This window comes from Mandrillus leucophaeus, unplaced genomic scaffold (genome assembly GCF_000951045.1).
Source record: "Mandrillus leucophaeus isolate KB7577 unplaced genomic scaffold, Mleu.le_1.0 Scaffold73, whole genome shotgun sequence".
NCBI classification, from domain to species: domain Eukaryota; kingdom Metazoa; phylum Chordata; class Mammalia; order Primates; family Cercopithecidae; genus Mandrillus; species Mandrillus leucophaeus.
In genome coordinates this window covers 898,532-918,767 of record NW_012107919.1, presented here as the reverse complement: position 1 = coordinate 918,767, position 20,236 = coordinate 898,532, and the positions used below count along the sequence as shown (strand labels likewise).

The 20,236-nt window shown below is 41.5% G+C and overlaps 1 protein-coding gene across 7 annotated transcripts in view; it reads left to right on the top strand.

Moving 5' to 3' along the window:
* CD44 (CD44 molecule (Indian blood group)) overlaps nucleotides 1–18,465 on the top strand; it is a 91,877-nt gene extending 73,412 nt beyond the window's left edge. For 6 of the 7 annotated variants that reach the window (XM_011965524.1, XM_011965523.1, XM_011965522.1 and 3 more), the window contains 4 exons: nucleotides 1,740–1,802; nucleotides 6,219–6,290; nucleotides 8,577–8,655; nucleotides 15,220–18,465. In XM_011965524.1, coding sequence (XP_011820914.1) covers nucleotides 1,740–1,802; nucleotides 6,219–6,290; nucleotides 8,577–8,655; nucleotides 15,220–15,424 — 419 coding nt within the window. In that variant the 3' untranslated portion in view covers nucleotides 15,425–18,465. The remainder of the gene's footprint in view (nucleotides 1–1,739; nucleotides 1,803–6,218; nucleotides 6,291–8,576; nucleotides 8,656–15,219) is intronic. The other variant, XM_011965525.1, reaches the window with a different exon arrangement.
* The last annotated feature ends 1,771 nt before the right edge of the window (nucleotides 18,466–20,236 follow it).

The window sequence follows — 20,236 nt, the reverse complement described above, 5'->3', positions numbered from 1 at the left end:
GCGCCCAGCCATGAATTTAAATTTTAAATGGCAATTTTAATAGTCACAGTACCCTAGAAGGCTTATAGCCTAATGTTAGTATATCAAATGCTTTTTACAAGACTGATATTCACAGACACTGATTCCTTCTAATTTCCACAGTGGTAAGGAGAGATTTTCCATGATTCTCCATGGATTAGACAATTAAGTCACCCAATTCTCATCCTTGGTTTTCTTCAAAAATACTCACCCATATAAATCTCATTTATGTCCATACATTTTTCTCAGTCTTTAGGCTTAATGTTAAGAACTAAAGCATTTGTTGAAGCAAGCGGATCACTTGAGGTCAGGAGTCTGAGACTAGCCAGGCCAACATGATGAAACCCCGTCTCTACTAAAAATACAAAAAATTAGCCAGGCATGGTGGCAGATGCCTGTAGTCTCAACCAGTCGGGAGACTAAGGCATGAAAATCACTTGAACCCAGGAATTGGAGGTTGCAGTGAGCCAAAATCATGCCACCACACTCCAGCCTGGGCGACAGAACGAGGCTCTGTTCCCCAAAAAAGAACTAAAGCATTTAGAATCATAGTGGCAGTGGTGGTGGTGGTGATGGTGATGGTGATGGTGATAATGATGGTGATGGGATGGTGACGGTAATGGTGATTTTGGTAGTGGGAGTATTGGTGTGGCATTTCAGCAAATGTTGTTTTCATTTGTTTTAACCATCAGCCAAGGAACAAAGCAATCTGTCTCTTCAACATAATTACACAGGTGACTAAGTGTTACCCACTTCCACCTTCTCTAATCAAGGAAATGGTGATGATCAGGTTACTATAGACTCCTTATAAGGTGCCTTCATAATGGATAACTGCAGCCATTTTATGTAAGCATTGTCCTGTGGTCAAAAAAAAAAAAAGATTCCAGTATACTTTTGAAAAATGGGGGTGGGGGAGGGAGTTTTAATATGCTGCATTCAAGATTTGACCTGTGGATTTAGATTTTAGCAATTAATGAGGTTGACTTAATCTAAAGCTTTCTGGTGATAGATGTTTGAGAAGTTAGGATTATATTAATTCGTCATGTTGAAACCACAGATTTAACTTTAAAAAATATTATTTTAAACTTATTATAATACCCATATTCCAATACACATTATTCATGTTAGCTATCATCTCACCATTTCCTTTTTTACTTATTTTTAATTTTTTTTTGAAAATAAGTAGTTGACTTTTCTCTTTGAATCTTTACATCATTCAATCCCAAGATTCCTTATTGCATACTAATTTCCTGCCGCCAAGAAATCTGTTTCATGCCCTAAGCCAGCGTATGCCCATTTCCAGTGATTACATTTCTCATAATCCAATTCATATTGTCCTTATTTAAAATATACAATGTCTAGTCTCAACCTCAGACCTGCAAAGGTATCACAATATTTTTGTTAGCATGTTCCTTACCACAGTTCTTGGATTTCTACCAAAACCAAGTTTCTACAAAACTTCCTGTGGTCATCCTTCTTAGCCTTTGCTGCCCTAGTTTCCTTAATTCTGATTAAAGCTCTAGCTCATTTATCCGTGGATTAAGCAATGAACAGTAATTAATATTGTGCACCCATTCAAGGCTGTTTTGCCATCATTTTTTGGAATACCTTAAAAAGACTAAACTTTGCGATAGGCCGTATAGGAATGCAAATGTAAGGAAATGCAGACGGGAGTGTAAGTGAAAACATGCAGTACTGACCTTCCTGATTGCTCATTACAGGAGACCAAGATGCATTCTACCCCAGTGGGGGGTCCCATACCACTCATGGATCTGAATCAGCTGGTGAGTTCAAAACCACTTCAGTCATGTACTGTTATAATCGTTGAGCCTGACGATGACGATTAATGAAGTATGAGTCAGTGTCTCCAGAGAAGTGGTTCTCAAACCTTCTTAGCATACATCACAATTACAGGGAGGGCTTATTAAATCACAGCGCTGGACCCCACCCTTAAGGCTCCTGATTCAGTAGGTCAGGGGTGGAGCCCAAGCATTTGCATTTCTAATCAGATCCCTGGTAATGCTGACACTGCTGGGACAGGGATTGCACTTTGAGAACTACTGCTCTGGAGAAAAGCCTTGCACTGAAAACCTCAGGAAGAATTCAGGCAGTGTCCCAATTTAACATTGCACTACACCAGAGTGAGTAAGAGCATGAGTTTTGTAGCAAAAATGGCCTGAGAACGATTCCAGCCCTCTACATATTAACTGAGCAAGATGCTTTAAAGGGTCTGAGACAAAATTTCTCAAGTAATAAACTTGGAATAATAATAATTGTCACAGGACATTGTTTCAAAGACTAAACGATAGAATACATGCAAAGCATTTAGCATCATCCTGGCACATGATATCATCACTGGTATTTGTTGGCAATTTGCTGTGTGCCAACAGTATCTTTCTAAACACTTTACATGTATTAAGTTGGGCCAAATGGAACTGCCATTATTGTAGGTCAAGAACAGGTCAGTATCAGCGAGGCGCAGTGGCTCACATCTGTAATCCCAGCACTTTGGGAGGCCGAGGTGGGTGGATCACGAGCTCAGGAGTTCGAGACCAGCCTGACCAACATGGTGAAACCCTGTCTCTACTAAAAATACAAAAATTAGCCGGGTGTGGTGGCACGCACCTATAATCCCAGCTACTCGGGAGGCTGAGGCGGGAGAATTGCTTGGACCTGGAAAGCAGAGGTTGCAGCGAGTCAAGATCGCACTGCTGCACTCCAGTCTGGGTGACAGAGCAACACTCTGCCTCAAAAAAAAAAGAAAAAGAAAAAGAAAAAGAAAAGAAAAGTTGATATCAGCAAATGTGTAGAGTTTATCTAGTATGAACTCATTCAGTCATCCTACAAACTCTGTGACATAGGTAAGTACTGTTATTATCCCCATGTTACAGATGAGGAAACTAAGGCTCAGAGGGGGTAAGTCACTTGTCAGAGTTGACAGGGCCAGGGAGTGACAGAGCCACCTTTCAAGCCTGGAGGGTCTCATATTACTTCTCATAGCACAGTCTGGAGAAAGCATTCCATAATGACCATAATTACTGCCAGGCGTGAATTCTTAAATAGACTCCTGTTTGTTGTGATTTAGATCACATCCCTGCAAACCTTACCCCAGACTGCAAAAGTCTGGCATGAGGTAGGTTTACTAATGACTTCGACTGCTGGGCTACTGGGAGGTTCTGCCAGTGCTGCTTTACTGTGGTCTCCCTGAACATCATAAATTCAGGTGACCCCATGTAAATGATTTAAGCCGTATCAATTACTGCCTTCCCTTTTTATGCCCAAGTTTGAGTGAGGCTCACCAACAGGTTTAAATGTTTACACATTGAAAACAAATATGAAGATGGATATTTGCATGGTGGCTTCCACAATAACTCTCTATGGAGGAGCACTAGGAGGTAGGGATTCATTAGAGATGCCTCTGAATTAGAGACAGAAGTCACAGGTTCACTGGGGACCTTAGGCAGGGCACTTAACCTTGTCCAGACTCAGTTTCCTTGTTAGGAAAAAGGAGATCAGATCATCTGCCTCAGTTGCTTCCTAGAGTTCTTGTGAGGAAGACAGGGTACCAGAAGTGCGAAAGTACTCTGAAACAGTGGGGAGTTATTAAGGGGCATAATCTCTAAAACCAAGAGACCCCAGCCACTCTGTAAGTGTGATTCTTTAACCATCAGTGCAGACATCACCTAGGAACTTGTTGGAAATGCAGAATCCCTGGCCAACCCAGACCTACTGAATCAGGATCTGCATTTTAACTATACTCTCCCACCCAGGTGGTTTACACGCACATTAAAGTTTGGCGACTTAGACTGTGCTAGACTGGTTTTCTCACCATTAAAGCCAATTGAACGATCTCTGTGCACATGTCTCAGATTACATGTCATCTCCCAACAGGAATATCAAGTGCTCCTCTCTGTGGAACTTGCTATTGTGGCCAGTCCTACCCTGGCTGGATTTGTAGACATCTAGGGCACAAGGCAAGCCCTGCTGTCTCACATCCATCCTCTGTGGCTTTTGCTTGAAGTGAGAATCAGGCGGACAGGAGCCAGTCTCTTTTGTTTGGCTTCTGAGCAGGTGTCTATTGTTCAAACAGGAGGTTTCATCTTGTTGCACACACACCCAGATCTTTTCTTGCTGGGAGCACTTCTTTTTTTTTTTTTTGAAAATGAAAATAAAGAGATTATGATCCATTAATGGCCTGTTTTTTAAATATCAAAGGCTTATGTGAGTCAGAAAAAATAAAATAAAGTAACAGTGAGAGTGACTATACCTCCTGGGGAGTTTTCAAGGCCAAAGATCTTTAGTTTAAGTGGCCAATGTCCTATGACTTGGGCAGGTGAAAACCTGCCAACCACCAAGGACACTGGAAAGCATGTAGGGAAAGGGCCTTGGATTGTTTTGGAGGTTTGTAAAGTCAGAGGCCGCTGTCAACATAGGATGGGGGATGTTGAAACACCTAGATGTCTGGTAGGAACTTGTTTTGCTCCCTTTTAAGTTTTAACAAAAGCATCAAATTGCATAAACAAGAGCTATCATGTCCCCATATAACCATCGTAATCAAGATTTCATTGTGCACAGCCTAAAGTTTGGCTCCATGAGGAAAGCTCTCATTTAAGACCCCACCATCTTCATCCATTGATCAGCCTTCAGGATTCTACAATGGGCTTCCCTTTGGTAGGAAAAAAAGTTCATTTTGGTGGGACACTTTCACATTTTGTTTTGAAGCAATGGAGGAAGAATTTTTTAAAATCTATGAACCTTTCATTTTGATGAGTCTCTTCACAAGATGTCTTAGAAGTTTCTTTTTGAAAAAAATTATTTATTTATTTATTTATTATTTTTATTTTTAATAGGGACAGGATCTCCCTATGTTTCCCAGGCTGGTCTCAAACTCCTGGCCTCAAGTGATCCTCCTGTCTCCGCCTCCCAAAGTGCTGGGATTACAGGTGTGAGCCACCGTGCCCAGCTTCTTAGAAGTTTCTTTTAGAACCATTGTGTCTCCCTCATTTGGATAGGCCTCCATTTCTGACTTGAGGATTGTCTGTCTTGTGATGCTTCCTCCCAGTTTAAGGCATTTTGTTCATTTCCTTATTTTGCTTTTTAGCAGTAGAAAATGTTGATTCTTCTAACAAGGTGTGTTTCAGTGATATATTAGCAGGGACTCTAATAGGGTGATTTTTCATAGTCAGAAAGGGCCACTGCTGCCAAACTCCTTATTTATTTATTTATTTAGAGATGGCGTCTCGCTCTGTCATCAGGCTGGAGTGCAGTGGCACAATCTCAGCTCACTGCAATCTCTGCCTCCCGAGTTCAGGCAGTTCCCCTGCCTCAGCCTCCCAAGTAGCTGGGACTACAGGTGCCCGCCACCACGCCTGGCTAATTTTTGTATTTTTAGTAGAGACAGGGTTTAACTGTGTTGGCCAGGCTGGTCTCTATCTCTTGACCTCGTGATCGACTCGCTTCGGTCTCCCAAATTTCTGGGATTACAGGTGTGAGCAAACTCCTTATTTTATAGTGTTTATGTTGGCTCCTATGATGCTATTGGATGGGATTTTCAGGTTCCCTTTGGGCTTTCTGGAGTGTGTGAGTCCCCTGGGGGTCTTGTTAAAATGAAGATTCTGATTGGTAGCTTTGAGATGAGGCATAAGATTCTGCGTGTCTAGCGATCTCCTCAGGTATGCCTGTACTGATGGTCTGAGAGTCACACTTTGAGTAGCAAGGTCCTAAATTAAAAATAGAAATAACAACCACACACAACTACCAATACCATGTACTTCTTTAAATGTCTGTAAAATTATGATGAACAGGATTCTATTATCCCCATCTTACGAGTGCGAAGAGAGAGACTTGGAGAAGGTAAATTGACCCATTACACATGGCTAGTTAGCAAGAGACAGCGGTGAGACTCAAATCCAGGGTTATCCGGTTCTAGACCCCAAAGTCCTGAACACTGTACAACACTGCTGCGGAGAATTCTCATGTTCCTTGATACAAAATAACATTACCAAGCCTTAGCCTTAATCAAACCAGGGTGGCGAGGGGGGATATCTTTTGTGTAATGCTTTATAAACATCTGCAGCTTGAATCCATAAATGGCTTCTCAGTGATTAAGAATGTGGAGAGCTGCGCTTTCTGCAGCTCCACAAGGAACTCATGGTTACTCATTGCAAACTTTGGTTGAGAGATGTTGTTTTTCCCCTTAGGACACTCACATGGGAGTCAAGAAGGTGGGGCAAACACAACCTCTGGTCCTGTAAGGACACCCCAAATTCCAGGTGAGTTTCCAACTGTGAGGCAGAAAAACACGCTGAAAGTAGCTTTCTCAGAATGTCCCAGCAAGGAAGAAGAGACCCGTTTGAAAGCGCATTCTCTGCAATGCCCAACATATGAATCTGATTGCTCCTCTTTACAAGTTAAAGGATGAGTGAGAGTACTGCAGCCTCTTGGTAGGAAAAGATGGAATAGTCTTCTCTTCCTGGGTTCTGCAAACTAGCTGAGCTCATACTCAGATCTGTCCCTGGCCTGTCCCAGAGAAGTGTCATGTTAGTTACTAAAGCTTCCTTCCTAAGTGAATGATCACCAAGAGGACCCCATGTCATTCCTAGGTCCTTTCTATCCCAATCCAATTATCCCTTATTTCTGGGGTCCAAGGTGAAGCATGTAATTTTCCTCTTACAATTACAGACAGGGAGGAGCTACAAGAGCATTTATGTTAGATGGAGTGAAAACTTTCTTTTGGTTCCCCAACTAATTTTTTTTGGTCGAGGGACCGCCTGCTGATGTGGACAGAATAAACTTTTCAGAAAGTATGACGTGCAGTGAGGAGGCTGGGACACCTGGTTCTCCTGAGCATCAAGACAAGGAATTTGTTGCAAATTCTTTATTTGACTTGGAATCAAAATTGATTTGTCAAGGAGAATTACTAAAGGGAATCATCTCCTAAGGTTGTAAATTACCTTTTTAATTCTCTACTCTTCAGAGGTCTCCAAACTGAGTCTCCCTTGGGGAAAGAGAAGAATGTGTCTTGCACCTTTCTCCTTTGTCCCAGCTTGCCTAAGCACACCTGAAGACAGACCAGACAGAGAGAGGGGTGGGCTGCCCTGGGGGAGAGCGGAGGGGAAGCCTTAGCTGTCATCAGGCAGCAAGATTCTTCCCAGCTCCAGGGATAGTGCAGGTGGGACATCTCAGGGTGGAGACCAGGGCCACTGTGGGCAGGAGTAGACAGGAAGAACAGAAATGGGGCCCTCCTGTCAGTCTCCTCCACTTCTGACTCTACCTCCCTCTCCAAACTCATCTAAACCAGGAAAAGGTGAGGCAAAGGTAGTGCTGAGCAGGAAATCAGAGGTAAACCAAGATTTCCAAGAAGAAAACAGATGATGAGACTTTCCATGTCTCTTCTTTCTCAAGCCCTGGTTCATGGCACACATATACAACCCACTTTGCAACTGAATTTAGGAGAGTTGTCAAGTCATATTTTAGTCCTACAAGAGCCTGATTTCAAAATGTGTAGAATATTAATCCACAAGTGATATGTAATTATTGAAGACATTTGAAAAAATACAACTAGATAAAATAATGGAAATATAAATCACTTATTATCGATCTCACCATCCAGAAATACCACGGTTACCATTTTAATATACGTCTTTAATTTAATTTAATTTAATTTAATTTAATTTTATTTTATTTTTGAGATGGAGTCTTGCTTTGTCACCCAGGCTGGAATGCAGTGGCACGACCTCGGCTCACTGCAACCTCCGCTTCCTGAGTTCAAGCGATTCTCCTGCCTCAGCCTCCTGAGTAGCTGAGAATACAGCATGCCACCACGCCCAGCTAATTTTTGTAATTTTAGAGATGCGATTTCTCCATGTGGGTCAGGTTGGTCTCGAACTCCTGACCTCATGATTCACCCACCTCAGCCTCCCAAAGTGCTGGAATTACAGGCGTGAGCCAGCGCGCCTGGCCTTTCCTGTCATTTCAAAATGTAAAATATATACCAAAATGTGATTATGCCTTACATGGTGTTTAGCAAACATTGCCTACTGGTTAACCATGGCTTCCATGTCATTGAATATTTCCTCCTTGTATTGTAGTGCGTAATGCAATAGATGTACCCTAATTTATTTAACCAATCCTTTATTGTCTCCATTTCTGTTTTTTAATACAATGTAAGGTGGATAGGTTGGTGCTCTTATACAGGAAAAAATGATACTTTCAAAAGAAGCCTACATTTCCTTTTATTTGTTCAATAATATTATACCAAAGGCATCTACAAGATTCAACAAGTCATCCTGTCCTTTTTTAGAAACATAGTTCTCCTGAAGGGACTTAAAAATCCTGACTGATGATAAAAGATTAAAGCAAGAAGGCTGTTGGACAAATACTTATAGCAAATTGCTCTTCCAGAATTACCTGCCTATTGGCTGGACCTGTTGACCAGATCCCCCCCTGCAGCACTGACTGTGGTGCTTGTTTGAACTAGGTCAATTATAAAGTGCATTTTTGTTTTTACAAAGTGTGCCTCTGAAGCTCATACATGTCATTTAATTTACTCACACCAGAATGGCTGATCATCTTGGCATCCCTCTTGGCCTTGGCTTTGATTCTTGCAGTTTGCATTGCAGTCAACAGTCGAAGAAGGTAAGGGGCTGTCCTGGGGGCCTTCACCTTGGAAAGGGCATCATTTAAACTTGGGCTTTATATCCTTGCTGCTCAGAGTGTAGTCCCTGGAACCAGCAGCCTGGGCACGCTGGGAGTTTGTTGGAAATACACAATCTCAAACCCAACCTCAGACCTCCTATGGCAGAGTCTGCATCCTAACAAGATTCCAGCGATTCATGTGCATGGTGCAGCTTAAGACATCTTTCTCTGCCCCGGTTTTTAAAGACAGGAGACACCTGTGATTGTTTGGCTCATCACTTCTAAGTAGTGGTTGAATGCCTTGTGATTTTACATGTTTTTTAGGGTTAAACCTCATGCAGACTCTATCTGATAAAAGTTATGAAGTATCTCACCAGGAAGGCATACAAAAGTATATACTCATTCATTGATTTGTGAAATATTGATTAAATACATTCACGATGCACAAATATTGCATAAAGATTCAGTGATTCATCATCCCCTGTAGCCTCTCTGAGGTCCAGGGAATGTTTAAGAACTTTTACCAGAAGGAGGTATTGGCCTTGTGCTTTTGTTTGTTGTTTGCTGTTTGTAATGATATCATTTTTTATTTTCTGGGAACTGTAGTTGAAGAGATTCAGGTATACACACAATAGTAATTCTAGCAACAGAGGAAATGAACTTTAACAGGGGCATAAATCTAAATTTATAAAAGTATAAATCTAAATTTCTTACCCAAGACACTTTAAAGATACATTATTTTTCTCCAGGACATAATTCATAGGAATATTAAATCTTTTGTAAATGTCCCTTTAGATGGTTTCTCATAAGGTAAAAGAACCTTATTTCCAAGCAGGGCCACATTTATTGTGTCCCCAGATCACCTCACAGGGCAGAAAAATGCCCCTCAGTCTGGGAGAAGACCTAGAGAGAATTATGGACTCCTTACTGGCTTTTGGAAAGCAACCAACAGCTAATTCCAACACCATGGGCAGCCCATACAGTCTCTAATTATCTGAGAAAATCAAATGATGCTGTTATATAATTATGCTGGTACAAGTTAATAAAAGTGCCATATTACAGTTAAATAGCTATGTTGCTATCTATACCATTCAGGGCATAATTTTAAAAAGTAGTTATGATAGCTGATTGTATAAGGAACAAAACTGAGAGAAAAAATCTAAAAGGCTGCCTATGATTGAATGGAAAGATTTTTTTTTTAGCTGGATTTAAATAATGTGACTTGGGGGAGTCTTTACAAAGAGTCTTTATACCTTCCCTTCAGCTTCCTTGTTTTTCCTTGGATTACTTTTGCTCAATTAAATATGAATTTCCTATTGTGTGCAATCAGCCCTTTATTGCCAAGCCCTAGCATGCACCACTTTTGCTCACATACACAGTCCATAAGCTTTGCACATGTCACCATAGAAACGCTGGCACGGATGCTGTCAACATTCAGGGAGACCTCAGAGAAGCATCTCAGCTGTCCCCAAGAGCAGCTGGAGTCCATACATTGGAGCTGGGTATCTCCCCCATCGTCTGTGTCTTGTCAGAAGCAGACAGCAGAGAAGGGGCCTCACTCCTGCCCTCTCCCTCCTCCCAAGACCACAGTCACCCTGGTAACCGGCAAACAGGGACACACAGGGTCCGGCACAGCGAGTAGCTCACCAGGAAAGTAGCTGCTTGGACGCCATAGATCACTATGTCCTGATTTGATAATTGAAAACAGATTTGCCACGCAGCTAAAGGGTGGTTAACAGCTGCACAGGCCCCTTAATGGGCTCTGTGATTCTGAAGCTGTCAACCCATTTCTAATCCCCTTCAAAGGCTGGGGCTTTTCTGCTTTGAGTGTCACATTTAAGAGAAAGAGATACAGAATCCTATTTTCATCAGAGAAAGGTTGGTTGAAAATGGGGCCTCCAATGAGTGTTCATTTATTCAGCAAACATCTTTTGAGTGGCTCCTGTGACTACCAGCCCTGGCAAGGAGAAAGAGAAGGTAAAAAACAAAAAGAGTACCATCCCTTTTTTAAAAGAATCTTGAGGTTTAGTGGCAGTATTGGCCTCTTGAATTGGAATTGGCTAATATTTATTGAGAACATGCCCTGTGCCAGACACTGTTATATAAATTATGGTTAAAAGACAAAAGTGGAAAATCATTAGTCTCTGAAGTTGACATACAAGGATGGCTCATGGGCTTGCATGATGACGTGATCTGTGAGTCACGTTGTCTTAAAGATGCTGGCTTGGGGGTTCTATTACTTCTTTAGCTTTTTCCACTGCTGCCATCATCCACAACAGCTTTCCTTGCTGTTCCTCATGTCACCTGACTCCTTGAATTACAGCTCTCCACGGGAAATCATGCTTTATTCCCTCTCCGTGAGAGCACATAATTATTTTAGGAGTCAACTGGGTTGATAGATACTGGGTGAGGCTCCAGAGAAGATTTTCCTTTAAAGAATGTATCTGGGCCAGGTGCAGTGGCTTACGCAATGGCTCACACCAGGTGCAGTGGCTCACTTTGGGAGGCTGAGGCAGTGGATTACTTGAGCCTAGGAGTTCAAGACCAGCCCGGGCAACATGGTGAAGCACCGTCTCTACAAAAAAGACAAAAATTAGCTGAGCGTAGTGGCGCATGCCTGTGGTCTCAGCTACTTGGGAGGTTGAGGTGGAAGAATCGCTTGAGCCCCAGGAGGTAGAGGCAGCAGTGAGCCACGATAGTGCCACTACAGCCTGGGCAACAGAGTGAGACCCTGTCTCAAACAAACAAACAAACAAAAACCCATCTGAATTGTCTGAAGAGGAGAAAAAAACATGAGGACTTTACTATGCGCTGCTTGTACATAAAAACTGTTCACCAGCCTTCACTTTAATGGGAATAATCGTGTTTTCTACAAACCCCAGCAGGCAGTCACCCACACTCCAATCAGTAGGTCTTCTCTATGCATCGCCATAATTTAGAAATATTTTCATTCTCTTATGCTCCACAGGAGCTCCCGTAATCTGAGCTCACCCAGCTTCCTCCTGCTGTCTAGAACAGTGCTATGCAATAGAACTATCTGTGATGATGGAAATGTTCTATATCTCCACTGTCCAATATATAACTACTAGCCAATTGTGGCTACTGAGCACTTGAACTGTGGCTAGTTTGACTGAAGAAGTGAATTTTTAATTTCATTTCATTGTAATTAGTTTAAATTCAAATAGCCACATGTGGCTGGTGGCTACTATATTGGATGGCACAGCTCTAAAACAGTGCAAAATAAATCCCTAAATATCTTTAAGGATTGTCAGGTAGAAGAGTCATGAGATCAGCTGCCAAGTTACCCACCTAAATCTTTTGAGATAAATTCTGCCATGCCATAAAACTATGTTACCTGGCGTTTAAACCCCAGCCAGCCTGCCCTCCCTTTCCTGGTGAGGTCCCAGTCTGCCTCCTTCACACACTGTGTGATTGCTGTGTGCTCAGCTAATGCCTGAGATTTAAGGGAAGAGGAGAAAAAGGTAAGACACAGATCCACGAGGATCTCTGATCTTCAGAGTCAGAAAATCCAAGCTGTGGCTGGGCACAGTGGCTCACACGTGTAATCCCAGCACTTTGGGAGGCCGAGGCAGGCAGATCACTTGAAGTCAGGAGTTTGAGACCAGCGTGGCCAACATGGAGAAATCCTATCTCTACTAAAAATACAAAAATTAGCCAGGTGTGGTGGCGGGTGCCTGTAATCCCAGCTACTCGGGTGGCTGAGGCAGGAGAATTGCTTGAACCCAGGAGGTGGAGGTTGCAGTGAGCCGAGATGGTGCCATTGCACCCCAGCCTGGTTGATGAAGTGAGACTTTATAAAACAAACAAAAAAACAAACAAAAAACCAGAAAATCCAAGCTGTGATTCTTGCAGTGCCATAACTAGCTGTGAATTTGGACAATACCCTTGACTTCTTGGACTTGGTGTCCAGTTCATATAATGAAGAAGCTGGGCTAGCTCATCTCTGAAGCTCCTTCAGGTCTAGTGCTCCTTCTTAAATTCTTATAACTAAGAAGAACTTAAAAATTAGAATTTGTCTTTTAAAAGTACTTATTAGATGCCTAGAGCACTGAATATTGGAATGAGTTATTTATGAGAATCATCCTACCCTCCTGAAAGTACTCAGACAGATAGAAACACATAAACCCAAAGGGAAATGCTGGCCAGCCAAAACCTAAGCACAATATTCCTGTGTTCTATAGGTCAAATGTTATCCACTGTCAAGATCAGCTTCATTTAGATTAACAAAATTAATCCCCACCCACTCCCATGCACAGACACATTTTTTATGCTCATAAATCACTTTCCCACAATATTTCATTCCATCCCTCAACCACCCATTGGTTAGGCAAATGGGAATGACTTTAACTAGACAACTTTCCTCCAAAGAACACAGGGACCAGAGAATTGGAAGTAACACGAGCAGCATTCTACCCTGAGCCTTTTAAATCCTCTTCATAGTAAATAATAACGAGGTAGGTGGAGGAAGCCAGGAGAAACAAACAAAATTCATTTCATATGGCTTTTGTTATATTAACAATTATAGACAGCACTTGAAAGCTTATTGTGCTCCAGATACTGTTTTAAGTGTTATCCCAAACCTTAGTTTCCTTACCCCTCGTAAGAGCAAGAACAACAATTATTTCTTTATCCTTCATAAGAGCAAGAATAATAACAATAGACTCATTTATTTAGTGACAGTCTCTGTTTCAAGGGCTTTTCACAATCCTATGATATTGCTACTCTTAATAACCTGGTATTATTGATGCAAAACTGAGGCTCAGAGAGGTTAAGTGAGTTGCCCCAGGTCACACAGCAGGAAGTTCTCAAAACCAGGCCTTCCAAGCCCCTTTTCTTTTCTTTCTTTCTTTTTTCTTTTTCTTTTTCTTTTTTTTCTTTTTTTTTTTTTTTTTTTGAGATGGAGTCTTACTGTGTCACCCACCTGCACCTGGCCTCCAAGGCCCTTTTTTTGACCATGCATCCTGCTGGACTCCATCTGTATTCCTGGTTCCCATGAATCTGTTTCACGGTTCAAGCATCCTTCCCCCAACTCCTCATCAAGCCTCATGCCAGAGGAGACAGGATCTACCTCCTGTTGAGGAGGTATAATTTCTATTTCCCCAAACAAGAACTTAAAGTTTATGGCCTTGGCAGTCCTACAGGGAATGGTCCATGATCATGAATAATAGAGGCTTTGTCTCTATTACCCCAAATATCCAGAGGCAAAGTGAACAATTCTGACTTCATACTGTTTCCAAATCTCCAGAGGGCTGGCAGCATTGACAGAGCCAGGCAGAGTCCAGACTTTGGTCATAAAGGCCTGGATTTTAATATTGGCTCTGTCATTCTTACTCTCTATGTGACCTCGAGCAAGTTATTAAACCTCTTTTGGCCTCAGTTTCCACTGCTGTATTATGGGAACAATAGCTGCTTTGAAAGAGTCTTGTAAGAATTATAGAAAATTACATGTAAAGTGTCTGGCATTCAGGAGGTAATCTGCTTCCCTGCATCCCCATCTCGCTTGTAGTTGTGAAACTGTGCAACTTTGCTTCCTCTAAGCATAGTCTGACTTGTATATGTGTAGCAGTGATGTGTTACAGGAAAGAGGAAGCATTGTGTCAGGCTGGGTGGGGTGAAGCAATGGACAGTAACCAGGGAAAAGATCAAGGTCGTGCTCTTCCATGGCAATTTTCTTTTGCGTTTGAGTCTTAAGTAATGTTAAAGTAATGAGAATAATTCGTCTTATGTTATTAAACTTCCTATATCAGGGTTATATGGGAGTTAACCAATGTTAGGAAAACATCATGATGGCCTTACACCTCTAGAAAAATGTTTTATTCTTCTCAGCACATTCAGTAATAACGCTGACAAGGCCGACAAAGTGTTGACTGGGAGAGGAAGTTATCGGACTTTCTTGAATATACAAATCAGAATGATTTACAATCATCATGTTGATGGTTTATCTAAATCTGCAGAAACTGCTAACATGCTTAAAAGAGGCAAACATTTCCATTATAAAGTATGATAGAAGGGGAATCAGAACTTGAGAGACAGACCAGGGTTTGAATCCTCTTTTCTTACTTGCTGAGTTACTTGGGGGAAGTTACTGAATTTTCTGATCCCCAAGGTTTCTTCTCTTGGAATAGGGGGATAATAATAATAACACCAGCTTCCTGGAGTTGTAGTTGCTGATTGGCAAACTTGACTGTGCAGAGAAGCCCCCTGAGGAGTTGTGAACCACAGATACTGGGCTGCAACCCTAGAGTTTTCTGATTCAGTAGGTTTGGGGTGGGGCTGAGAATTTGTATTTCTAACAGGTTTCAAGGTGATGCTCTTGCTGCTGGTCCAGGGACCTCGCTTTGAGGAGTGCTGGTTGTTAAGAGTCTGGTCATTAAGTGCTGGTTGTTAGTTGTTAAAGTAGAGAAGACACCTAGTACAGTGCTTGGCACACACTAAAGCCATCATAAACCATAGTGATCCTCATGATGGTGCTCAATAATGATGATGATCTGATGCCTGAGTCACTGCACTCTTTCTCATATGGTACATTTTTTAAATTATTAGGTGTGGGCAGAAGAAAAAGCTAGTGATCAACAGTGGCAATGGAGCTGTGGATGATAGAAAGCCAAGTGGACTCAATGGAGAGGCCAGCAAGTCTCAGGAAATGGTGCATTTGGTGAACAAGGAGCCATCAGAAACTCCAGACCAGTTTATGACAGCTGATGAGACAAGGAACCTGCAGAACGTGGACATGAAGATTGGGGTGTAACACCTACACCGTTATCTTGGAAAGAAACAACCGTTGGAAACATAACCATTACAGGGAGCTGGGACACTTAACAGATGCAATGTGCTACTGATTGTTTCATTGGGAATCTTTTTTAGCAGAAAATTTTCTACTCTTTTTGTTTTTTGTGTTTTGTTCTTTAAAGTCAGGTCCAATTTGTAAAAACAGCATTGCTTTCTGAAATTAAGGCCCAATTAATTCAGCAAGAATTTGATTGTTCCAGTTCCCACGTGGAGGACTTTCATCCCTCAGGTGTGCTGTGGATGACTTCTAACAAAAACTACACATACATATTCCTGATTGCCAACCTTTCCCCCACCAGCTAAGGACATTCCCCAGGGCTAATAGGGCCTGGTCCCTGGGAGGAAATTTGAATGGGTCCATTTTGCCCTTCCAGTATCCTAATCCCTGGGCATTGATGTCCAGTGAGGTTGGGGGTTGTGGTGTACTAGTTACACATCTCCTTCAACAGACCCCCCTAGAAATTTTTCAGATGCTTCGGGGAGACACACAAAGGGTGAAGCTATTTATCTGTAGTAAACTATTTATCTGTGTTTTCAAAATATTACACCCTGGAGGTCCTTTGATCAGTATAATTTTTTAAAGTTACTTTGTCAGAAGCACAAAAGGGTTTAAACTGATTCATAATAAACATCTGTACTTCTTCCATCTTCACTTTTTGTGCTGTGATTTTTCAGTTTCTAAACCAGCACTGTCTGGATCCCTACAATGTATCAGGAAGAGCTGAGGATGGTAAGAAGACTCTTCTAAGTCTTCATCTCAGAGACCCTGAGTTCCCACTCAGACCCTCTCAGCCATATCTCATGGAAGATCAAGGAAGGCAGCACTGTTTAGTTTTTGACACTTTCCGAAGGTTTTCTGTCCTGTCCTGGAATCAGAGTTGGATGCTGAGGAGCTTCGGACTCTGTTATGGTTTAATGGCCAACTGTTCTCTCCTGTCATAGGTTTTGCAAAGTCACATTAAGTTTGCATGACTTGTTATCCCTGGGGCCCTATTTCATAGAGGCTGGCCCTATTAGTGATTTACAAAAACAATATGGAAGTGCCTTTTGATGTCTTACAATAGGAGAAGAAGCCAATGGAAATGAAAGAGATTGGCAAGGGGGAAGGATGATGCAGTGTAGATCCTGTTTGACATTTTTATGGCTGTATTTGTAAACTTAAACTTTGACACATCAGTGTCTGCTCTTGATGCAGTTGCTATTTAGGTTGAGCTAAGTGCCTGGGGAGTCCCTCAAAAGGTTACAGGGATTCCCATCATTGGAATCTTATCACCAGACAGGCAAGTTTATGACCAAACAAGAGAGTACTGACTTTATCCTCTAATCCCATATTATCTCCCACTTGGCAAGTCCTTTGTGGCATTTGTTCATCAATCAGGGTGTCTGATTGGTCCTAGAACTTCCAAAGGCTGCTTGTAATAGAAGCCATTGCATCTATAAAGCAACAGCTCCTATTAAATGGTATCTCCTTTCTGAGGCTCCCACTAAAAGTCATTTGTTACCTAAACTTATATGCTTAACGGGCAATGCTTCTCAGACCACAAAGCAGAAAGAAGAAGAAAAGCTCCCAACTAAATCAGGGCTGGGCTTAGAGTTGATCTGAAGAATATCTTTAAAGGAGAGATGCCAACTTTCTGCACTATTCCCAGCCTCTGCTCCTCCCTGTCTACTCTCTCCCCTCCCTCCTTCCCTCCACTTTGCCCCATAATCTTCAAAAACTTCCCTTCTTTTCTGTGAACATCATTGGCCAGTTCCATATTCAGTGGTCTGGGTTTCTTTTTATTTTCAATTTGAAAGAAACTGGACATTAGGTCACTATGTGTTGTTCCTGCCACTAGTGTGCAAGTGCCCCTTGTTTTCCCAGAGATTTACTGGGTCTGCCAGAGGCCCAGACAGGCTCACTCAAGCTCTTTAACTGAAATGCAACAAGTCACTCTGGGACAAGGTTCAAAATGGTTACACCAGCCTCTACCTGTCCCCCCAGGGAGAGAGGGGTAGTGATACAAGTCTCGTAGCCAGAGATGGTTTTCCACCCCTTCTAGATATTCCCAACAAAGAGGCTGAGACAGGAGATTATTTTCAATTTTATTTTGGAATTAAATACTTTTTTCCTTTATTACTGTTGTAGTCCCTTACTTGGATATACCTCTGTTTTCACGATAGACATAAGAGAGGTCTAGAGCTTCTATTCCTTGACCATTGTCAATGGAGAGCTGCCCAAGTCTTTACAAACCCTTGTAACATTGCCTGAAGTTTATGGAATAAGATGTATTCTCACTCTCTTGATCTCAAGGGTGTAACTCTGGAAGCACAGCTTGACTACATGTCATTTTTACCAATGATTTTCCAGGTGACCTGGGCTAAGTCATTAAACTGGGTCTTGTTTATAAAAGTAAAAGGCCAACATTTAGTTATTTTGCAAAGCAACCTAAGAGCTTAAGATGTCATTTTTCCTGCAATTGTAAATCTTTTATGTCTCCTGAGGACTTCCCTTAAAATTAGCTCTGAGTGAAAAATCAAATGAGACAAAAGACATCTTCAAATCCATATTTCAAGCCTGGTAGAATTGGCTTTTCTAGCAGAACCTTTCAAAAAGTTTTTTATTGAGATTCATAACACCAAGAATTGATTTTATAACCAACATTCATTCAATACTGTTATATCAGGAGTAGGAGAGAGGAAACATTTGACTTATCTGGAAAAGCAAAATGTACTTAAGAACAAGAATAACATGGTCCATTTACCTTTATGTTATAGGTATGTCTTTGTGTAAATCATTTGTTTTGAGTTTTCAAAGAATAGCTCATTGTTCATTCTTGTACTGTACAATGACCACTGTTATTGTTACTTTGACTTTTCAGAGCACACCCTTCCTCTGGTTTTTGTATATTTATTGATGGATCAATAATAATGAGGAAAGCATGATATGTATATTGCTGAGTTGAAAGCACTTATTGGAAAATATTAAAAGGCTAACATTAAAAGACTAAAGGAAACAGACTCAGAAGTCTCTAATTTAAAAGAATGGGAGGCTGAGAGGGACAGAACTATGCTTATCTGGCACTGTCTGGGTAACGTAGAGGAACAAAGTCAAAGGTATCTGAGGTAGCTGAAGCCTCACACTCATTTTATTTTTTAAAAAAGCAAAAACAAAATGGGTTTCCATCAACCTGAAAGTCTTCTTTTGGAGAAAATTTGGTTTTCTATGATTGACCTGTGGTTCACATGTTTCAAACTAAATGAGATATAGTAAAGTGTTCATTCTTTTAAAGCCAATAACTACTCCTGGACTTCCAGTTAAAGAGAGGAGAGTGTACATACCTTCATTCCCTCATGTAAGCCTCTAAAAAGAAAATAAAGAGATATTTCCAGATGGATTCAACCAATGGAGTTCAAAAGATTGGAAGAAGAGACAAGAGCAACAAAAAATTGAAGCTGAAAAGTGATAGCTGATTGGTAACTGAATGAACAGATCTGGAAAAGCTGACTCCTAAGCCTTCAGTGTGGAAAATTGAGAAACAACCAGATTTATGTGACAGAACCATCAAAAGGCTCAGCAGCTACTCTGGAAATGAATGGGAAGATAAGGCTAAGATTAGGAGGACAAGCTTAAAGTCTATGTAAGAAGCAGTTAGAGTTCCAGGTCCCCTTCCTCACTCTGTGTAACTGAATACCATCCTTTCCCAATCTCAGCAAAAGATCAGAAGTTTATTTTCTGGAGACAGGGAACTAGAGAGTCTCTGGTTGAAGTCCAACAGCACGTACACAGTTGACATTAGAAATACCACACGGTGATACATGCCTGTAATCCCAGCACTTTGGGAGGTTGAGGAGGGCAGATTGCTTGATCTCAGAAGTTAGAGAACAACCTGGGCAACATGGCAAACCCTGTCTCTGTAAAAAATATAAAAAGTAGCTGGGCATGGTGGTGTGTACCTGTGGTCCCAGCTACACGGGAGGCTGAGTTGGGAGGATCATGTTTGAGCCTGGGAGGTCAAGGCTGCAGTGAGTTGAGATTGTTCCACTGCACAGCAGCCTGGGTGAAGAGTGACACCCTGAATAAGAAAAGAAAGATAAGAAAAGAAAAGAAACAAAAAAGAAAAGAAAGGCCATGCTGAAAAAGTGAAACCATGCTTAAAGAGTGTTGAGATTCCCTATCCTTCTCTCCCAGCTTGGCTCTTGGAATACTGGCAGCCAGGCATATGTTCTCCAGGCAGAAGCTCAGTGTTTCTGGGGAATCTTATAAGCCTGAGATAAAATTCTAAAAATATTAACATGGTAGTTCCCCAAAGAAATGGCCCAACAAAGCGATCTGCAATGAAGATGGCATCTCAAGCCACACCAGGCACCCAGAAAGCTCAGTCAGCTTTCTGTAGCTTACTCACACATGAGCTGTTACCAAGGAGCACCAGACTTTTGGAGAAAACATCTAATATTAAAGTCAGGGACTACAAAAAACAGGAAAAAGTACCTTGACAGAAAAGAAACTGCTTAGAGAAGGAAACTTTCTCTAATAAGGGTCACCAATACCCTCAGTAAGGTAAGAGGAGATGGTATATCTATAAAGCAAGAACACAATGCCAGGATAAAAAGGAACATATAGAGAACACCTGAAAAAGAAGCTTTTAAAAATGTAAACGTGAGAGCACAAATTTAAAAATAAACCTCACAGAAGGTTTGCAAAATAAAGTTAAAGAAATACCCTCAGAAACAGAGCAAAAGCAAAGAAATGGAAACAGAGGGGGAATACATTGGGAAGACTGGCACCTGG